This window comes from Telopea speciosissima, chromosome 1, assembly GCF_018873765.1.
Source record: "Telopea speciosissima isolate NSW1024214 ecotype Mountain lineage chromosome 1, Tspe_v1, whole genome shotgun sequence".
Lineage (NCBI taxonomy): Eukaryota > Viridiplantae > Streptophyta > Magnoliopsida > Proteales > Proteaceae > Telopea > Telopea speciosissima.
In genome coordinates this window covers 36,813,880-36,828,089 of record NC_057916.1, presented here as the reverse complement: position 1 = coordinate 36,828,089, position 14,210 = coordinate 36,813,880, and the positions used below count along the sequence as shown (strand labels likewise).

Sequence of the window (14,210 nt, the reverse complement as noted above, 5' to 3'; positions counted from 1 at the left end):
TTTCGTGACTACATATAAGTGAATTTCATAGGGGATTACTTGTATTTACGTTTATTGAGTCTGGCTCATATAAGAAATCCAAATTGATTCACCAATAGGATCATACCACATGGCAGGTGATTCCTTTTGCAGATTAGGGTTCCATTCTATAAATAGAGAGAGAGAGAGAGAGATCTTAACATTTATTCTTGTTTCAGGTACAACTCAGTAATTGAAAACATCTACTATGGTTAAAATGCTTCTAAATAGACCAATCATTCAGGAATTGTGTAGTTTCCCACAATCAAAGTCAGCCTTTTTTAATATCAACTTGGGTATGAAGGGTGACAACAGTTTATTTCTCAAGAAGGTTATAATTTTCCCATTACTCTGTTGTATAAAACCCATTATATAAGCTGTACTGATGAGCTCGAAGCTCCTCCATTTTCTTTCATTAGAAAACTTCTCCAAAGCCTTCTTGATCTTCTTGTATTCTTCTTCTTCTTCTTCAATCTTGATATTAATTTCAGCTTTTGGTTTTGTTGACAAGGCTTCTGCAAGACTCCTAGCTAAAACAATGCCATCTTCCAATGCTGAGCATGCACCTTGACCAAGGTCAGGAGTCATAGGGTGGAGAGCATCACCAGCCACACAAACATTGTCTTTGTAGACATTTCCCCACAACACATTAAATGGCCATCTGAAACTTAAAGGGGAGCAGATGATGCTTTCCAATTCAGTCTTTTCTACTACATCCTTCAAATCTTGAGGTACTTTCCCAAGCTTGCTCAGCACAAACTCCTTCATTTTTGTGGGATTCTCTTCTATGTCATTGTCTACAACCATCCAAGTGAAGTAATGTGAGGATACAAATAAAAGTCATTAAAGGAAAGAAAGCCTTCAATTTAGCTTTCTTAGTGATAGAACCTTAAAATTTTTAGGGTAAATTACATGTCACCCCCTGGTTTTCAAACGACACTCAGATCACCCCTTGGTTTTTGAAAAAACTCAAATCACCCCCTCTACAGTAACGGTGTTAGTGCACTATTAGTTATTGGTGTGAAATGACTATTTTACCCTTGTACTAAAACATTAGAATTAAATTTACAAAACTACCCTTCTTTCATCTTGAACATTGATCAAGGGTAGTTTAGGGATTTAAATTTTTTTAACTGGCTGACATTATCACTTAACAACATAAAACTAACGGTAGAGACTAATTGGTCATATTGGGGTCTAAACCAGGGGGTGATTTAAGTTTTTTCAAAAACCAAGGGGTGATGTATAATTTTCCCTAAAATTTAAATGCATATTTGCTTATCATATTAGATGAAAGAGCAAAAACATATTTGGCTTACATTGATCTGATGAAGTCCAAGAAAAAAACCAGTACATGGAATTTTGGTTAGAAGGAACGAAACCAGATCGAAAGCCATCTCCAACGAATTGCAATAATTTGGGCTCAAAGTCATGGACATTTGGGAACTCTAGGAGTCCCCTAATCACCCATCGCTTGGTGAAAGTTGGCTTCTGAAGACCCAACCATTGGTCCACCACCGAGTTCACACCGTCACAACCGATCAACACCTGAAATTTAAGAACAAAGAAGTATATATTTCGTGAATTCCAACTGTTAACACAAACACCAAGAAACATAAAGAAACAAAATAGAGCAAAGACGACACAGAGATTTAACGTGGTTCACACTTTAATATGATGTGCTGCATCCATGTACGGGTGAAGCTGAAGATGATTCACTATGCGTTGGAAGAAAATACAATAGAGATCTCTTAAGAACACCCAAAGGTCTTTGCAAGAACTCTCCCCAGAAAATCCTAACTCAAAAATCCCCAAATCTCACTCCTCTCTTTCTTATACAACAAGACAATAAAACCAAAAAAAAAAAAAAAATACTGTTAAATCCGTGCCCAAAACCCGGTTTAAAACTCGGTCTGACCACCGGTCTGGTTTGAACCTTTTATGTAGAACCGGGAGCGAAGTACGCTCGTGAATCGTGGGACCATGATACTCAAGCCATCCCATAAGATTGTTGACCGTGACTCTAGAGAAGTCATCGAGGATAGGTACATCGACAGAGATAGGGGAAAGTTTGTCTTCGAGGGTGCATTCCTAGCATTTCCTTATTTCGAGGATCCGCCTCGCCCTCGCCGGTGTACCGTTCCCACTTATAGATGATTGGGAGTAAGTTAATATCCTAATAACTCATGAGTATAAATACTAGAATGGGCTTAGGACCTGATGTTCCTTCTAATCATATTATGGGCCTAGTAGTATAATGGGCCCAATAACTTAAAATGGACCTAAAGACCTAAGACAACCAAACATGACTTAAGACTAAAGTGAGGTAAATAGGGGTCAATCCACTATTCACCTCACAATAGAAAACCTAAATCGTGGAGAGGAAAGGAGAGAAGGAAAGAAAGAAGAAGAAGAAGAAGGAAGAAGGAACGAAAGAAGAAGAAGAAGAAGGAAGAGAGGTGGAACCCAAGCTTACTCTCCTACATTGGTGAGCATTCTCTCTCTCTCTCTCTCTCTCTCACTTCCTAATTTATAGACCTAAGGTTTGGACTTATGAGCCATGAGTGCTTCATCTACCCTAATGGAAAGGTCATTAATGGCTAATCTTTGAAGCTTAGTTATAAAGACACCTAATCCTACCTTGAACCCCCTTTCACCCTTTCTCCATTTATGAACCCTAAGTTGGGGATTCACCTCCATTTATGGGTTTCACCAACCCTCATGGAAGACCATAGAGGTGTGGTTTGTGGGTTGTTAAATAACATTGATTAAAGCCCCTTTCAAAACCCCAATACCCAAACCCATGAGTTTTCTTTCCATATGTATTTTAATGGAGAAAAACCTAATCGATCATGGGGTTTACAAACCCATGTTGGGTGTGTGCTATGGCACCTTGGTTGGAGTTGTTCTCATGGCCAAAGAGACCCCTAAAAATCCCTAAGAATATCCCATTTTAGCCCAAGACTTTGGGGCAACAAAACCATTCTCGGAATGGTATGAACAAGAAGATCGGCACATGGACAGGCACATGCAAGTGCCTGTCCCTCGAGAAACTAGATCTGCGGTGGGAAGTCCGAGAGGGACAGGCACATGGACAGGCACATGCAAGTGCAGCCCTGAGAAAGATCTGCCGGTGGGAGGTCTGAGAGGGACAGGACATGGATAAGCACATGCAAGTGCCCCCCGAGAACCTAGATCTGCCGGTGGAAAGTCCGAGAGGGACAGGCACATGGACAGGCACATGATATAGCCTTGCTGTATGTGCCGGTCCCCTATTTTAGCCTTGTTTGATAACTTATGGGGCCCAACTCTTCTAGCCCTAAGGCACTAATCTCTCTCCACGTTGTACACTCTCTTTAAGTTGACGACCTGGCTCGGGGCGTATTAGTACGTGGGGCAAGTGTACTTGGCATCGAACGTCGATTTGAAGAGCTCCGCATCGACGATTGACCGAGAATCAAGGTGAGTGAGTTAAGCAAACGCCTTAATTTATGGAATGTTTGTGTGTCGTGTCTTGCGAATGTCATTCATGCATGTGTGCTATAATATATAATTATTAGTAAGATATAGGACGATATAAATGTTTAGATGTTGATAGGACTTTACATTCTTGTCTTGCGATATTATTTATTTTACTCGCACTATGGTGTGAATGGTGTTGGATTTAGTTATGGGACTCGGTGCCGGTTGGTCTGGACCCGAGGATTCCATAATATGGACTCACTCATGGCATGTAGATCTAGGGCTTCTGCGGGATCCAAGTGCCGGTGGGTGCTGGGCTTGAGATTGCCGTGCTTGAAATTACATTAGAGTTGTCCATTGCATTAGGTGGAAACGGGATGGTGACCGACCGATCGCCTTCGAGATTCACATCTCGTACTTGTATATGTACGTATGGGCTAGAGGGGCGAGAGGATAGCCGGCCGACCGTATTTCGGTATCTATGGACTCGGCCTCCGCCTATGCACATGCGTACCTCACTCATACAATAGGTGAATGTTGGCTAGGATAAATGTTTACCCAAGACTATGACCCTTACCGACAGGGGGTTAGGTGTCGCAAATCCGTGGGTTCCGACCGTTATTCGGGTATACCCACCGGGAAGTTCGGCGCCAACCGTATTTTGGGCCGAACGCCGGGACAGGATTTGACTCGGGGTTTGCGTATATCTCTTGGTGGAGACCGTACAAAGAAGCTTCGGCGCGACTCGGTTTGTCATCGCCGTATACCATCCGCTTATGGTACCGATGTCGGGGATGCTACCTAAGGTTGCTATAGTACTATACCTGACTTAGTTGTGTGTTAGGTGGATAACAATAAAACTATACATCATCATTCATTCATGTAACATGATTGTAAATTGTATGTGATGTACGGTCTACCTTAGTGGTATGGGACACCTTGGTATCCGTCCATCATGTATGGTTTGCGATAACCCCATTCATTATTATTATTGTGTATGCTTGTGTGGCTTAGCCACTCATTGGGCTCGCTTGGAGCTCACTCCTCGAGGAAACATATTTTTTAGTTGATGCAGTACATTCGAGCATGACGGCACGGAGTTCAAGACTCCGATGAAGGTCATGAAGAGTGGTGGACTTGAGTATGAGGATCATGGACCGGAGTGATCAGAGAGTGTGTTCCACGAGGGAACAAGTGATTCTTGGTGGTGGCCATCTTTTGTTATACTTTGATAAACTATTTTCTGATTCAAAGGTGTATTCTTTTATTCCTTTCTTGATAAGTGTATTTATTATACAGTGATAATACATAGATCCTGATTAGAACCCATTGATATGAAGGGGTAAATTTGAATAGACAATATTTTATATGCTATCACCTAGCTTCTGCTAACTCTGATGTTATTAATATTAATCCTTTCTTTTTACCTATTATTTGTCGTTGTGAATGAGTTAGTCTTGGGTACTGCATCAGTGATTCTGGTGGTTAGAGAGCGTATTGGTACGCTCCAGTTGCATTCCCCGTGGTTGAGGGATGGGGGTGTGACAAATACTCCTCCAAGTCGGGACAATCCATCGGGTCAGGTCGTACTTGAATTCAAGACACATAACACCAACAAGCAAGATGGCTTGAACTTGAAAGAAATCTGTACATTTTACTTCCCATCATCTAATTTAATTGCTCATGAAGAAGACAATTTTAATTAATTTACCTTAGTCTTGATGATGGATCCATCTTCCAAGTGCACCAGTTTAGAATAACCTGCTTGCTCAATAGAAACAACATTAGAGGAGAACCTGATGGTACCAGGTGGCAAATCCTTTGCAAGGGCTTCAAGTAGTACTTTCCTTTGAACAGAACGAACTTCATGGTCTCCACTACATTCCGAAACAGATTTTCCTCAAAAAAAAATATTTCTAAGTAATAATGGGCAGGAGACAAAGCTGTAATAAGCAATCAAAGACTCACTGTTTCCCTTTAGAATCAAAAGAAACTTGAGAGACTGGAAGTCCTGAAATTGAAGAAAGTATCACAGACCTGCACTTAGTTCCTTCTAGTCAGTATCTTATGTTTCAAGCTAACATGAACACATCAAAAACAGAGAGAGAGAGAGAGTTCTCTTACCCTTGAATCCTGAAATGTTGTTGCCGGAGGGAATCACCGATGTCCAAGGCATCCAAGGCCTTCCAAGCATTAGTCCATGTCATAATTGAGAATCCGGTGACCCTCGGACAGTCCCATGATTCTAAAACCAAGCTTCGCAATCCCAACCTATAGAAAATACATATGGGGTTAGTAGTTCTTTTTAACCAAAGGCGAGGGGGAGAGAGAGAGAGTGCCTGTGGAGTCCAAGGCAGGTAGTGAGGCCTGCAATTCCAGCACCCACAATGACAATGTCTTCAACAATCTCCATTTGCTGGGCTTCAATCCAGCTTCTGCACTAATGATTTCACATATGGAGAGGAAGATTTAAAGGAGGAGATTAGAAGGCAATTGAGGTAAGCAACTATGTCACTTACAATCTCCAGCACAGGTCACACATCTCTATTGTCACATTATAAGCAAAATGGGCTCCCAAGGTGGAAAAATAAACAAGAAACGTCTCAAATCTTCTCAAATCTTGGAACCGGCATGTTTTTGGCCATATTGACCTTATAAAAAATGACTTATTATTACATCAATTCTCTTGTTTAGAGAACAATTTCCACCCTTCCTCATCTGATCTTTCTCGGATCTCAAACCAATTGAAGTGGATCTTAATTTGATGCTGAGGAAGTTTTTTGGATGCAAAAGTCTCGTCACTTCTACCTAAGGGATGGGGACAGAAATGCGAGATACCATCATCTTGTCTCAAAAACCAATTTACGAAGAAGAAGAATTGTCGGGGTCAAAATTGAAGATACAAAGGGTATTGCTCATGCCTTTGCCACCCACCTAATTTATATTTTTTCAACAATCAATCCTTTGGATCCCTCATTTGGAATGCCTCTTTCCATCTGTTATTCTTAAAGGAGTTCAATCGACCAATTGTGATATACCATCCTTTGCTGAGGTAAGAAATGTTGCTTTCTCTTTTGAAACATTGAAGGCACCAAGTATGGATGGTTTTCAAGCATGTTTTTTTCAAAAAAATTAGGATATACTATCTTCTGAGGTGCTTTCTCTTGTGCACAATTTTTTTCTCATGCCACTATTCTTTATGGAGTTAATCATACCCTTGTTTCCCTCATTCCCTCATTCCAAAAACGGAAAACGGACAAGGCTTATAAGGTTTCTAATTTTCAACTGATTAGTTTATGCAATGTTTCGTATAAGATTTTGGCAAAAAATTTGGCAAATCATCTGAAAAGGCACTTCTCATCCTTTATTTCCCCATATCAGACTACTTTTTGACCTGACCGATTCGCCATGATTGTCCCCTAAGCCCTTATCTTTTTATTTCGGCCATGGAAGTTCTCTCGAGGCTGTTGGCTGTTTATAGGGACCTAGGCCTTTGTCATGGAATTAAGGTAGCTAGACAAGCCCCGGAGAACTTACATCTCTTGTTGTGGACGGCACCTTTATTTTTTGTAGGGCCACGGCTGAGGACCTTCGGACCATCAAAGCTATTTTGGATTTATTTTCTGACCTCTCTAGCCAAGAAATTAATTAACTTTGAGAAGAGTGGGCTTTGGTTTAGTAGGAATGTTTCCCATTCTGATAAGCGGTTTTTATGTTTTGTTCTTGGCATTAAAGAGATGTCTAGGAGTTCCACTTACTTAGGTACTAACATTTTTCATTCCAGATCAAAAGTTAAGGACCTTGGTAACATTGTTAATCGTGTGACTAATAGGCTTGCATCTTGGAAAACTAATTTTCTCTCTTATGTAGGTCGGTGCATCTTGATACAATTTGCTCTCTCTGCTATACCTACTTATGTCTTGTTTTTATTTTCCTCTTAAAATTTGTCGGACTCTTGACTCTGTTTGTCTCAATTTTTGGAATGGCAACTATCCTTCTTCAAGGAAAATTTTATTGCATCGGATAAAATAATTCGGCTCTTATCCTTAAGTTGAATTGGAGATTAATAACTCAGCCATATGCCTTGTGGGCAAATGTCCTTAAAGCCATATACTTTCCTAATAATTCTATTTTTTATCCCAAGATAATGGCTAAACATGGCTCTTGGACCTGGAATAGTATTGCCAACTCTCTCTCTATCCTTAAAAGAATGATTCTGAGAAAAACAGGCAATGGGAAGGATACTTTCTTTTGGGATGATCCCTGGATCCGATCTATTAAGGATTTTTCAATTCTCCATTCTCTTAATTTAACTTGGCGTCAGGACCTAGTAAGTCATTCGTGTTTATCTAATCAATGAAATATCTCTCTTCTATCTTCTTATCTCCCAAGTAGTTTTGTTTAGAAGATCATTGATATTCCTTTATCAAATGATGATGATAGTTGGTGGTGCACTCTCGCCAAAGATGGTACATTTTTCACTCACCGTGCAGCTAATTTCTTGACTTATAATGCAATTCATTTTAATTCTAGGATCACCACCTGGTGGGATTTCTTTTGGAAACTTTTCTTGCATCCCAAATTTAAAATATTTTTTTACATGCAGGGATTCCGACCAGGATGGCTCTTTCGAAATGGATCCCAGTCAACCCCGATTGTTTACTATTATGTGGCTCTTGTGTGGAATCTCTCTAGCACATTTTCCACTCCTATAATTGGGTTAAGCATATCTAGGTTGCTAGCCATTTGGGTTTGAGAACAGAGCTTCTCTCCCATCCATCTTGGGACATTTTTGACCAATTTCCTTCTCTACAATCGTCTTAATAAATAATCATTAAAATGGTTTTTTTCTGTTTTTATTATTACTTGTTATTTTATCTACGATGCAAGAAACAAGGTTGTTTTTGGGCTTGCTAAAGCCGATCCTATGAGAACTATTTTAAATATTAATTGCTTGATTTCTGATTTAGATATTCACCCTCCCACCCGATTATCTAATTTTTATCTTTATTCATCTTATGTGGGGACTTATAACTCTTGTTTTTTGTCTCCTTTACCATATTTAAACTTTTCTATTTTACTCTGTGCAGGAGTTTTTAAACCAGGGTCCAGGTATAGATCCTTAGCCTTGGTTTTTTGCATTTTGTTACATGGACAACTCATTTTGGTAGCTACAAGATGTTTGTCTTCTCATCATGAGCTGGAGCTGGAGGTGATGTTGATAATCAACGGTCTCGAATGGGCTTCTAAGTTGGGTCTCAGGGTGCAAGAGATTTGGTGTATAAACAAGTCGCTTTTGAAATATATTCCTCATCCTTCTCATGATGCTTGGCCATGGTCCATCTTACTTATTCTTACCCGTGCTAATTCGGCTTAATTCTCTTTCAGATGATGACACTAATTTTTTTGTTCCGGCCTCTTGATAACTCTGTCACTTCTTTGGTGATCATGATTGCTCGTTTTACAATCCACGTTACAAAATTTTTTGTATACAAACGACAATGTTGAAATTTCTCTTTTTCTCTAGTTAATTTAGTTTTCTTTCATTAAAAAAAAAAAAAAACAAACAAACAAAGGTCCCTATATGCATGTAATTTGGGATAAGCGAATAAAATGGCAGTCAAACAGACAAATTTTACAGATAGAAGTTGCCTATTTACCATTTCCATATAAAGAACATGCATGTCGCCCATGGTTTTAGTACACAGTATCGGATCGGGTATCGATTGTCTTCAAAATATGGTATCGGTATGAATTGGTTGTATCGTAAAAGTTTATCTAAGGATATAAACAGATTGGATTTAGCTCAAATATACTACTATCCGAATCCAAATCCGTTTAACAAATGACACATCCGTATCTGATCCAATATCCGAAGGAATTTTAAAAACTAATATCATATCCGAATTTAGGAGTTTATCGGATATCCGGATATCATCCAATCCGATAAACTATCTGATTAATAAATGAATCTGACCTATATCGATTAAGGATTTCTGATTCTGATTATTGATTGTCAATTAATAAAATATCCTCATAAAAATGTTTATAATAAAGGTAATATTGTATCTCATATGTTGTTACTAAAATATTAAACTAATCGCATTTTACAATTGAATAGTAAATTATCCGGATATTTATCCGATCTGAAATGAAACTATCCGAATCCAAATCCAAATCCAAATCCAAATCCAAATCCGGTGTGTATACATGACTGCAGCGGCGTACCATTAGATGAGGAGGAAAATCTATCAAACATGTAACATATGACTGCAGTGGCGAACCAATAAAATCTATACTCGTAATGCTAAACAAAGAGTAACAGAAAGGAAGTCAACAAAGAATCAGAGACTCAGGAAGCAAGCTATGCAAAAAACACAAATTTGAGAGAAGCCTGCCCTTCCTCTGGTTTTTATCTAGTGCAAAGAGGTATCATACTCTTCTAAGTATTTTCTACAGAAAAATAACTGAAACTAATCATCCATGTATTGAAGAAGTTTCAACTATTGTATAAAAATAAAGACCCAATAAGTACTTCAATAAGCCAAAAGAATCAATACAGCTAATTATATAATCTTTAACATCATGAAGTCTTCAAAATCCTTTTGATTCACTCCAAACAAAGAAAAAGTTCTCATAATCCTTTCATTGGAACTGATTAGTGTTTGGTTAATATAATGGAAAGAATGACTGTAAGAGAATGTTTCATTTATCTACGTAAGAAAATAAGATGTTTTCTTCAGCACTGATAGAGAAAATTTAGTCTAAGATGATATATTGTATTAAGAACTCGAAGCTAAAGACCTCATTGAAACTAACTATAGTTTCTTAAGGCTTCAACCAAACCCTTCTCCCAAACAGAGGGGGATTAAAAAGATAAATTATTTCAATAAGTTTAATTGGTTGGCTAGCTAATATAATTTTGAATTATACCAGTCCCTAATCTCTTCCTTCTTTGAGATTACTTTCCTGCTTGAGCCAATTCAATGGCTTCCAAGGAGAAGGGGAAACATAATCTGATTAGATTAAATGAAAATTACACAACATTTCCAAGCTTAATGTATCAAGCAGAGTATATGGAAAGGGAAAAACAAAAGGAAATTGAACAACAAAATAAAACAGGGTAGCTATAATCACAAATACAGAGTCATCACCAAGCTTCAGTCTCACCACACTCTCAGCTTACAATTCATACACCTGTTTGCCAGTGAACTTGACCTCGATAGGGCTTGCGTTCTTTCCGATGGAACGGAAGTTCAGACCGACTCCTTGACGACCTGGATTAACCTTCTCAGGGTAGACTCCATCCTTAGGGTGGAGGTATTGAACCTCACCATTAGGGAAAACCCTGTAGAATTGATACTTGATCTTGTACTTGGACCTCAGCCTAGTTCCAAGTGCCAAACACTGCTCCTTCCTTGCCAATTTAAGAAGGTTAGGACCTTGCCTCATTATAGCTGCACCTCCAGTGGGCATTTCAAATATCTGTTCCTTGGGAGACTCCCATGTGATGACATAGAACTCTTCTACTTGGGCTTTGCGTAACAACCCACCTGTGCTGCCACCAAAGATTGGGGAAGGAGTGTTTGGGTCTAATTCAGGTGGGGTGAAGCCTACTGGGGCTTCCTTAGTTTCGGTTTTCTCCTCTGCAGTTGCAGCTCTGATGGTTCTCTGTGATATGGAGAGATTGTGAGGCCTGGGAGCAGCAAAGGAAAAGGATGATGAGGATGGCTTCCAGGGAATAAGGGCACGGCTACCAGATTTTGGAGTGGAGAGGGTTGGGGTGAAGAGTGATGCTTGGGCTGCCATGGCCATTGGATGGTTGCAGGGAAGAGGGGCTGTAGTTGCTGACTTGCTGTTACTTCTTGTGGGAGTGAGGGGATAATGAAGTCAGGTCTTTTGGGTTCCCAGAGAGAGAGATAGCAGAGGATTCTTTGTGGATGGTGAGTTTTGGACATTTGGTGGATTTGGATAAGGTGATATGTGTTGGACCAATGAGGATGCCTGATCTTGATACGAAGTCTCTCATCCACATCAACTAAATCTTTGTTTTTTCTCTCTTTCCTTGGTCTACCTACCACCATTTTCCTTTTTCTTTATTTTGGTCTCTAAATGATAAAAGTCCCCTGAGGGTATTTATGTAAAGAAACATGGATGCAGGTGCCCTTGAGATCCCAATTGAACGGTAGAAAGATGGTAAAATGTGCTAGGTTCTATACAAATCTTCATCCTTGCCGAAATTTATTTTCTGCAAAATTTGTGTACCCAAAAAAAAGGCAAACCAAGAGCTTAACGGTTTGGCTTCAGTTTGGTTTTTTTTGGGAAACTGAAACCAAAAACCGAACCGAACCCCCTTTCCCACCCCCCCCCCTCCCCATAAAATTTTGAAATTTTTGTTGGCATTTTTTCTTATGTATAAATGTAGAAAACTGAAACCAAACTAGCAACAAACCAATCTCATCTACACAGTTAATACTGTTTAGGCACCCACCTACCAAATGCCTCCTTGAATTATCATATTATTTTCACATTTACCATTTTCAGCTTATGATTAAGAAGACTCCATATCTCTAAAAGTGGAGTGAAATAAAATTTTCATTGGCACAGTCAAATTGAGAAAAGAAAGGAGAACTTTTCAATGGATTATTTAGACTAAGTAAAGTGAAAAAGAATTTGCTAATGTCTCTTTTAACATTTCTAAACAATGAGAGATGAACTTTTTGTAGTAAGAAAAAACTGTTACAATTACTGATTCAAGTGAAAACAGAAACAATGCCACCTGCTAACCTCACAGTCCAATCACATACCAGATTTTTATTATTTTTTAATTTTAACTAGGGGTGAAACAGGACCAAGTTGAGCCGGATTGTTTAAAACCCTAGCCCAATCCTGAGTCCTCTTAACTCAACCCAAGCCCAACCCAGCCCTAGGTCAGACTGAGATAACTCAGCCCAAGCCCAACCTTGTCGTGCTTAGCCCAGCCCAGCCCAGCCTAGCCCAGCCTTGGTTGACCTTAATTTTTTAGCCATTTACTTCCGTCTTATGCATCAAAAAAATGAGACACATGTGATTAGACTTTTCTTTGGGTTAAAAACCATGATCCAATCTTAAATTTGTAAGTATTTTCGTTCAATAGATAATTAGACTTGTTTTGGTAAATCATTAAATAATTACATACTAAACAAAAATTATAAAATATAAATAATAAATTGTTAAACATAACCTAATACAAGGCCTCAACCCTGACCCAACCCGACCCTGACCCAAGGCCCAAAAATTTCAACTCTAACTCGTCCTCAGGGTTAAAAAATCCTGCCCAAGCCCTGTTTGGACTCAGAGCAGGCTCTGGCCAACAAGGTCAAACTTACACCCCTAATATTATTAACCTCCAATTTTATTTTTTTTTTACAGGGTAACTGTTGGTAGAATCGTGGGTTAGAAAGCGAGAATGAGAGAAAATAATGTGTTGTATTCATTGATAGATAAGTCCCTCTATTTATAATAGAGGAAAAATTACAAAGAGACTAAACTAAGCGATGTGGGACTAAAACCCACATAGCCCACTTACACTTAATAACATAAGATGAATAACACTACCCCAAAAAGATCAGAATACCCCCACAGTATTCTGGAGTATATATTCCAATACTCCCCCTCAAGCTGGATTATACAAATAAGTAAAGAAAGAAGATCCTGCTTGAACTAAAGAAAAAATAACTCCTAATAATGCTAACACTCCCCCTCAAGTTGGCGTATACAAGGTACTAATGCTCAACTTGAACTAAAAAAGAAAAAAAACTAAGTTATAGCAAAATCCAGCTTGACAGATGAATGCAACTCCCAAATAAACCTTCAAGAACTTGAAAAAGTAGGTCTTCAAAACCTAGGCAAACTTGAACAACAAACTTTAACCAATCTTTAACAGCTGTCCAATGATGAATCTCTGACTGATAATCCTAAAGATAAGCAACTAGGGCAGCAAGCAGATGAATCAAGCAGCGGAAAAAATCAACCCAACTGTAAAACCTCATATAAGAAGGCAATAACCAAACATCTTCAATACTTTAAGACTTCAATCTCCCCCTTACAGCAAACTCAACCCAATAACAAAGTAGATATCCATTAGCAATGGTGAAAACTCTGATCTTCTATGTTTTGCACCAAGTGTTTCTGCAAGTTATGCTTCTACAATGTCTGCAGGTGTACTGTACGTAATCCCCCCATCACGTGTAGTACACGTGGACATAACAAAGATGATATAAGAGATAGGGCAAAAACATAATATTCCAAACCAAGAGGTGCTAAGGGTAATGGAAAAGGAAGAAATGGCAAATTAGAGAATACCATTAACTTCCAAAGGGGTTATGGGTATATGCCAAATGTATGTTTTGGGAGGTGATAAAGTGGAAAAGAGCAATGGGATAATGAACCATGGACAAAAACAATGCAACACAATAATCTTCAACCTTTTTCAATCGATCAAACTAATTCCAAAACACCAATCTCCAATGATCATATCTGAATTATAAAAAAACAGGTCTGATTTTTAGAAGGAGAAGGCATCACTCTTCAAAAACTTGATCGATCTTCACACAAGGAAGAACCAGTGTGCAAAATTTCAAACTATAAACTCCCACATGCTAAATAGAATTGACGAAGATATCTGGACAGCAATGGATGCAAGAAGCTTCAACAAAAAACTTGGATCATATCTGAATTAGTGAATAAGG

General features: G+C 38.8%; 1 protein-coding gene and 1 pseudogene across 1 annotated transcript; both read right to left on the bottom strand.

Moving 5' to 3' along the window:
* Nucleotides 1-258: 258 nt before the first annotated feature.
* LOC122669133 lies at nucleotides 259-5,931 on the bottom strand (annotated as a pseudogene).
* A 4,555-nt stretch (nucleotides 5,932-10,486) lies between these two features.
* Nucleotides 10,487-11,386, bottom strand: LOC122669124 (photosystem I reaction center subunit II, chloroplastic). Its single transcript, XM_043865806.1, has one exon. It carries the CDS (start codon nucleotides 11,293-11,295, stop codon nucleotides 10,663-10,665), a length of 633 nt encoding a protein of 210 aa, XP_043721741.1. The 5' UTR covers nucleotides 11,296-11,386; the 3' UTR covers nucleotides 10,487-10,662.
* Nucleotides 11,387-14,210: the final 2,824 nt, after the last annotated feature.

What these genes read in the sequence shown, in the direction of transcription:
- LOC122669124 (XM_043865806.1), bottom strand. Translation starts at nt 11,295, where the DNA reads ATGGCCATGGCAGCCCAAGCATCACTCTTCACCCCAACCCTCTCCACT.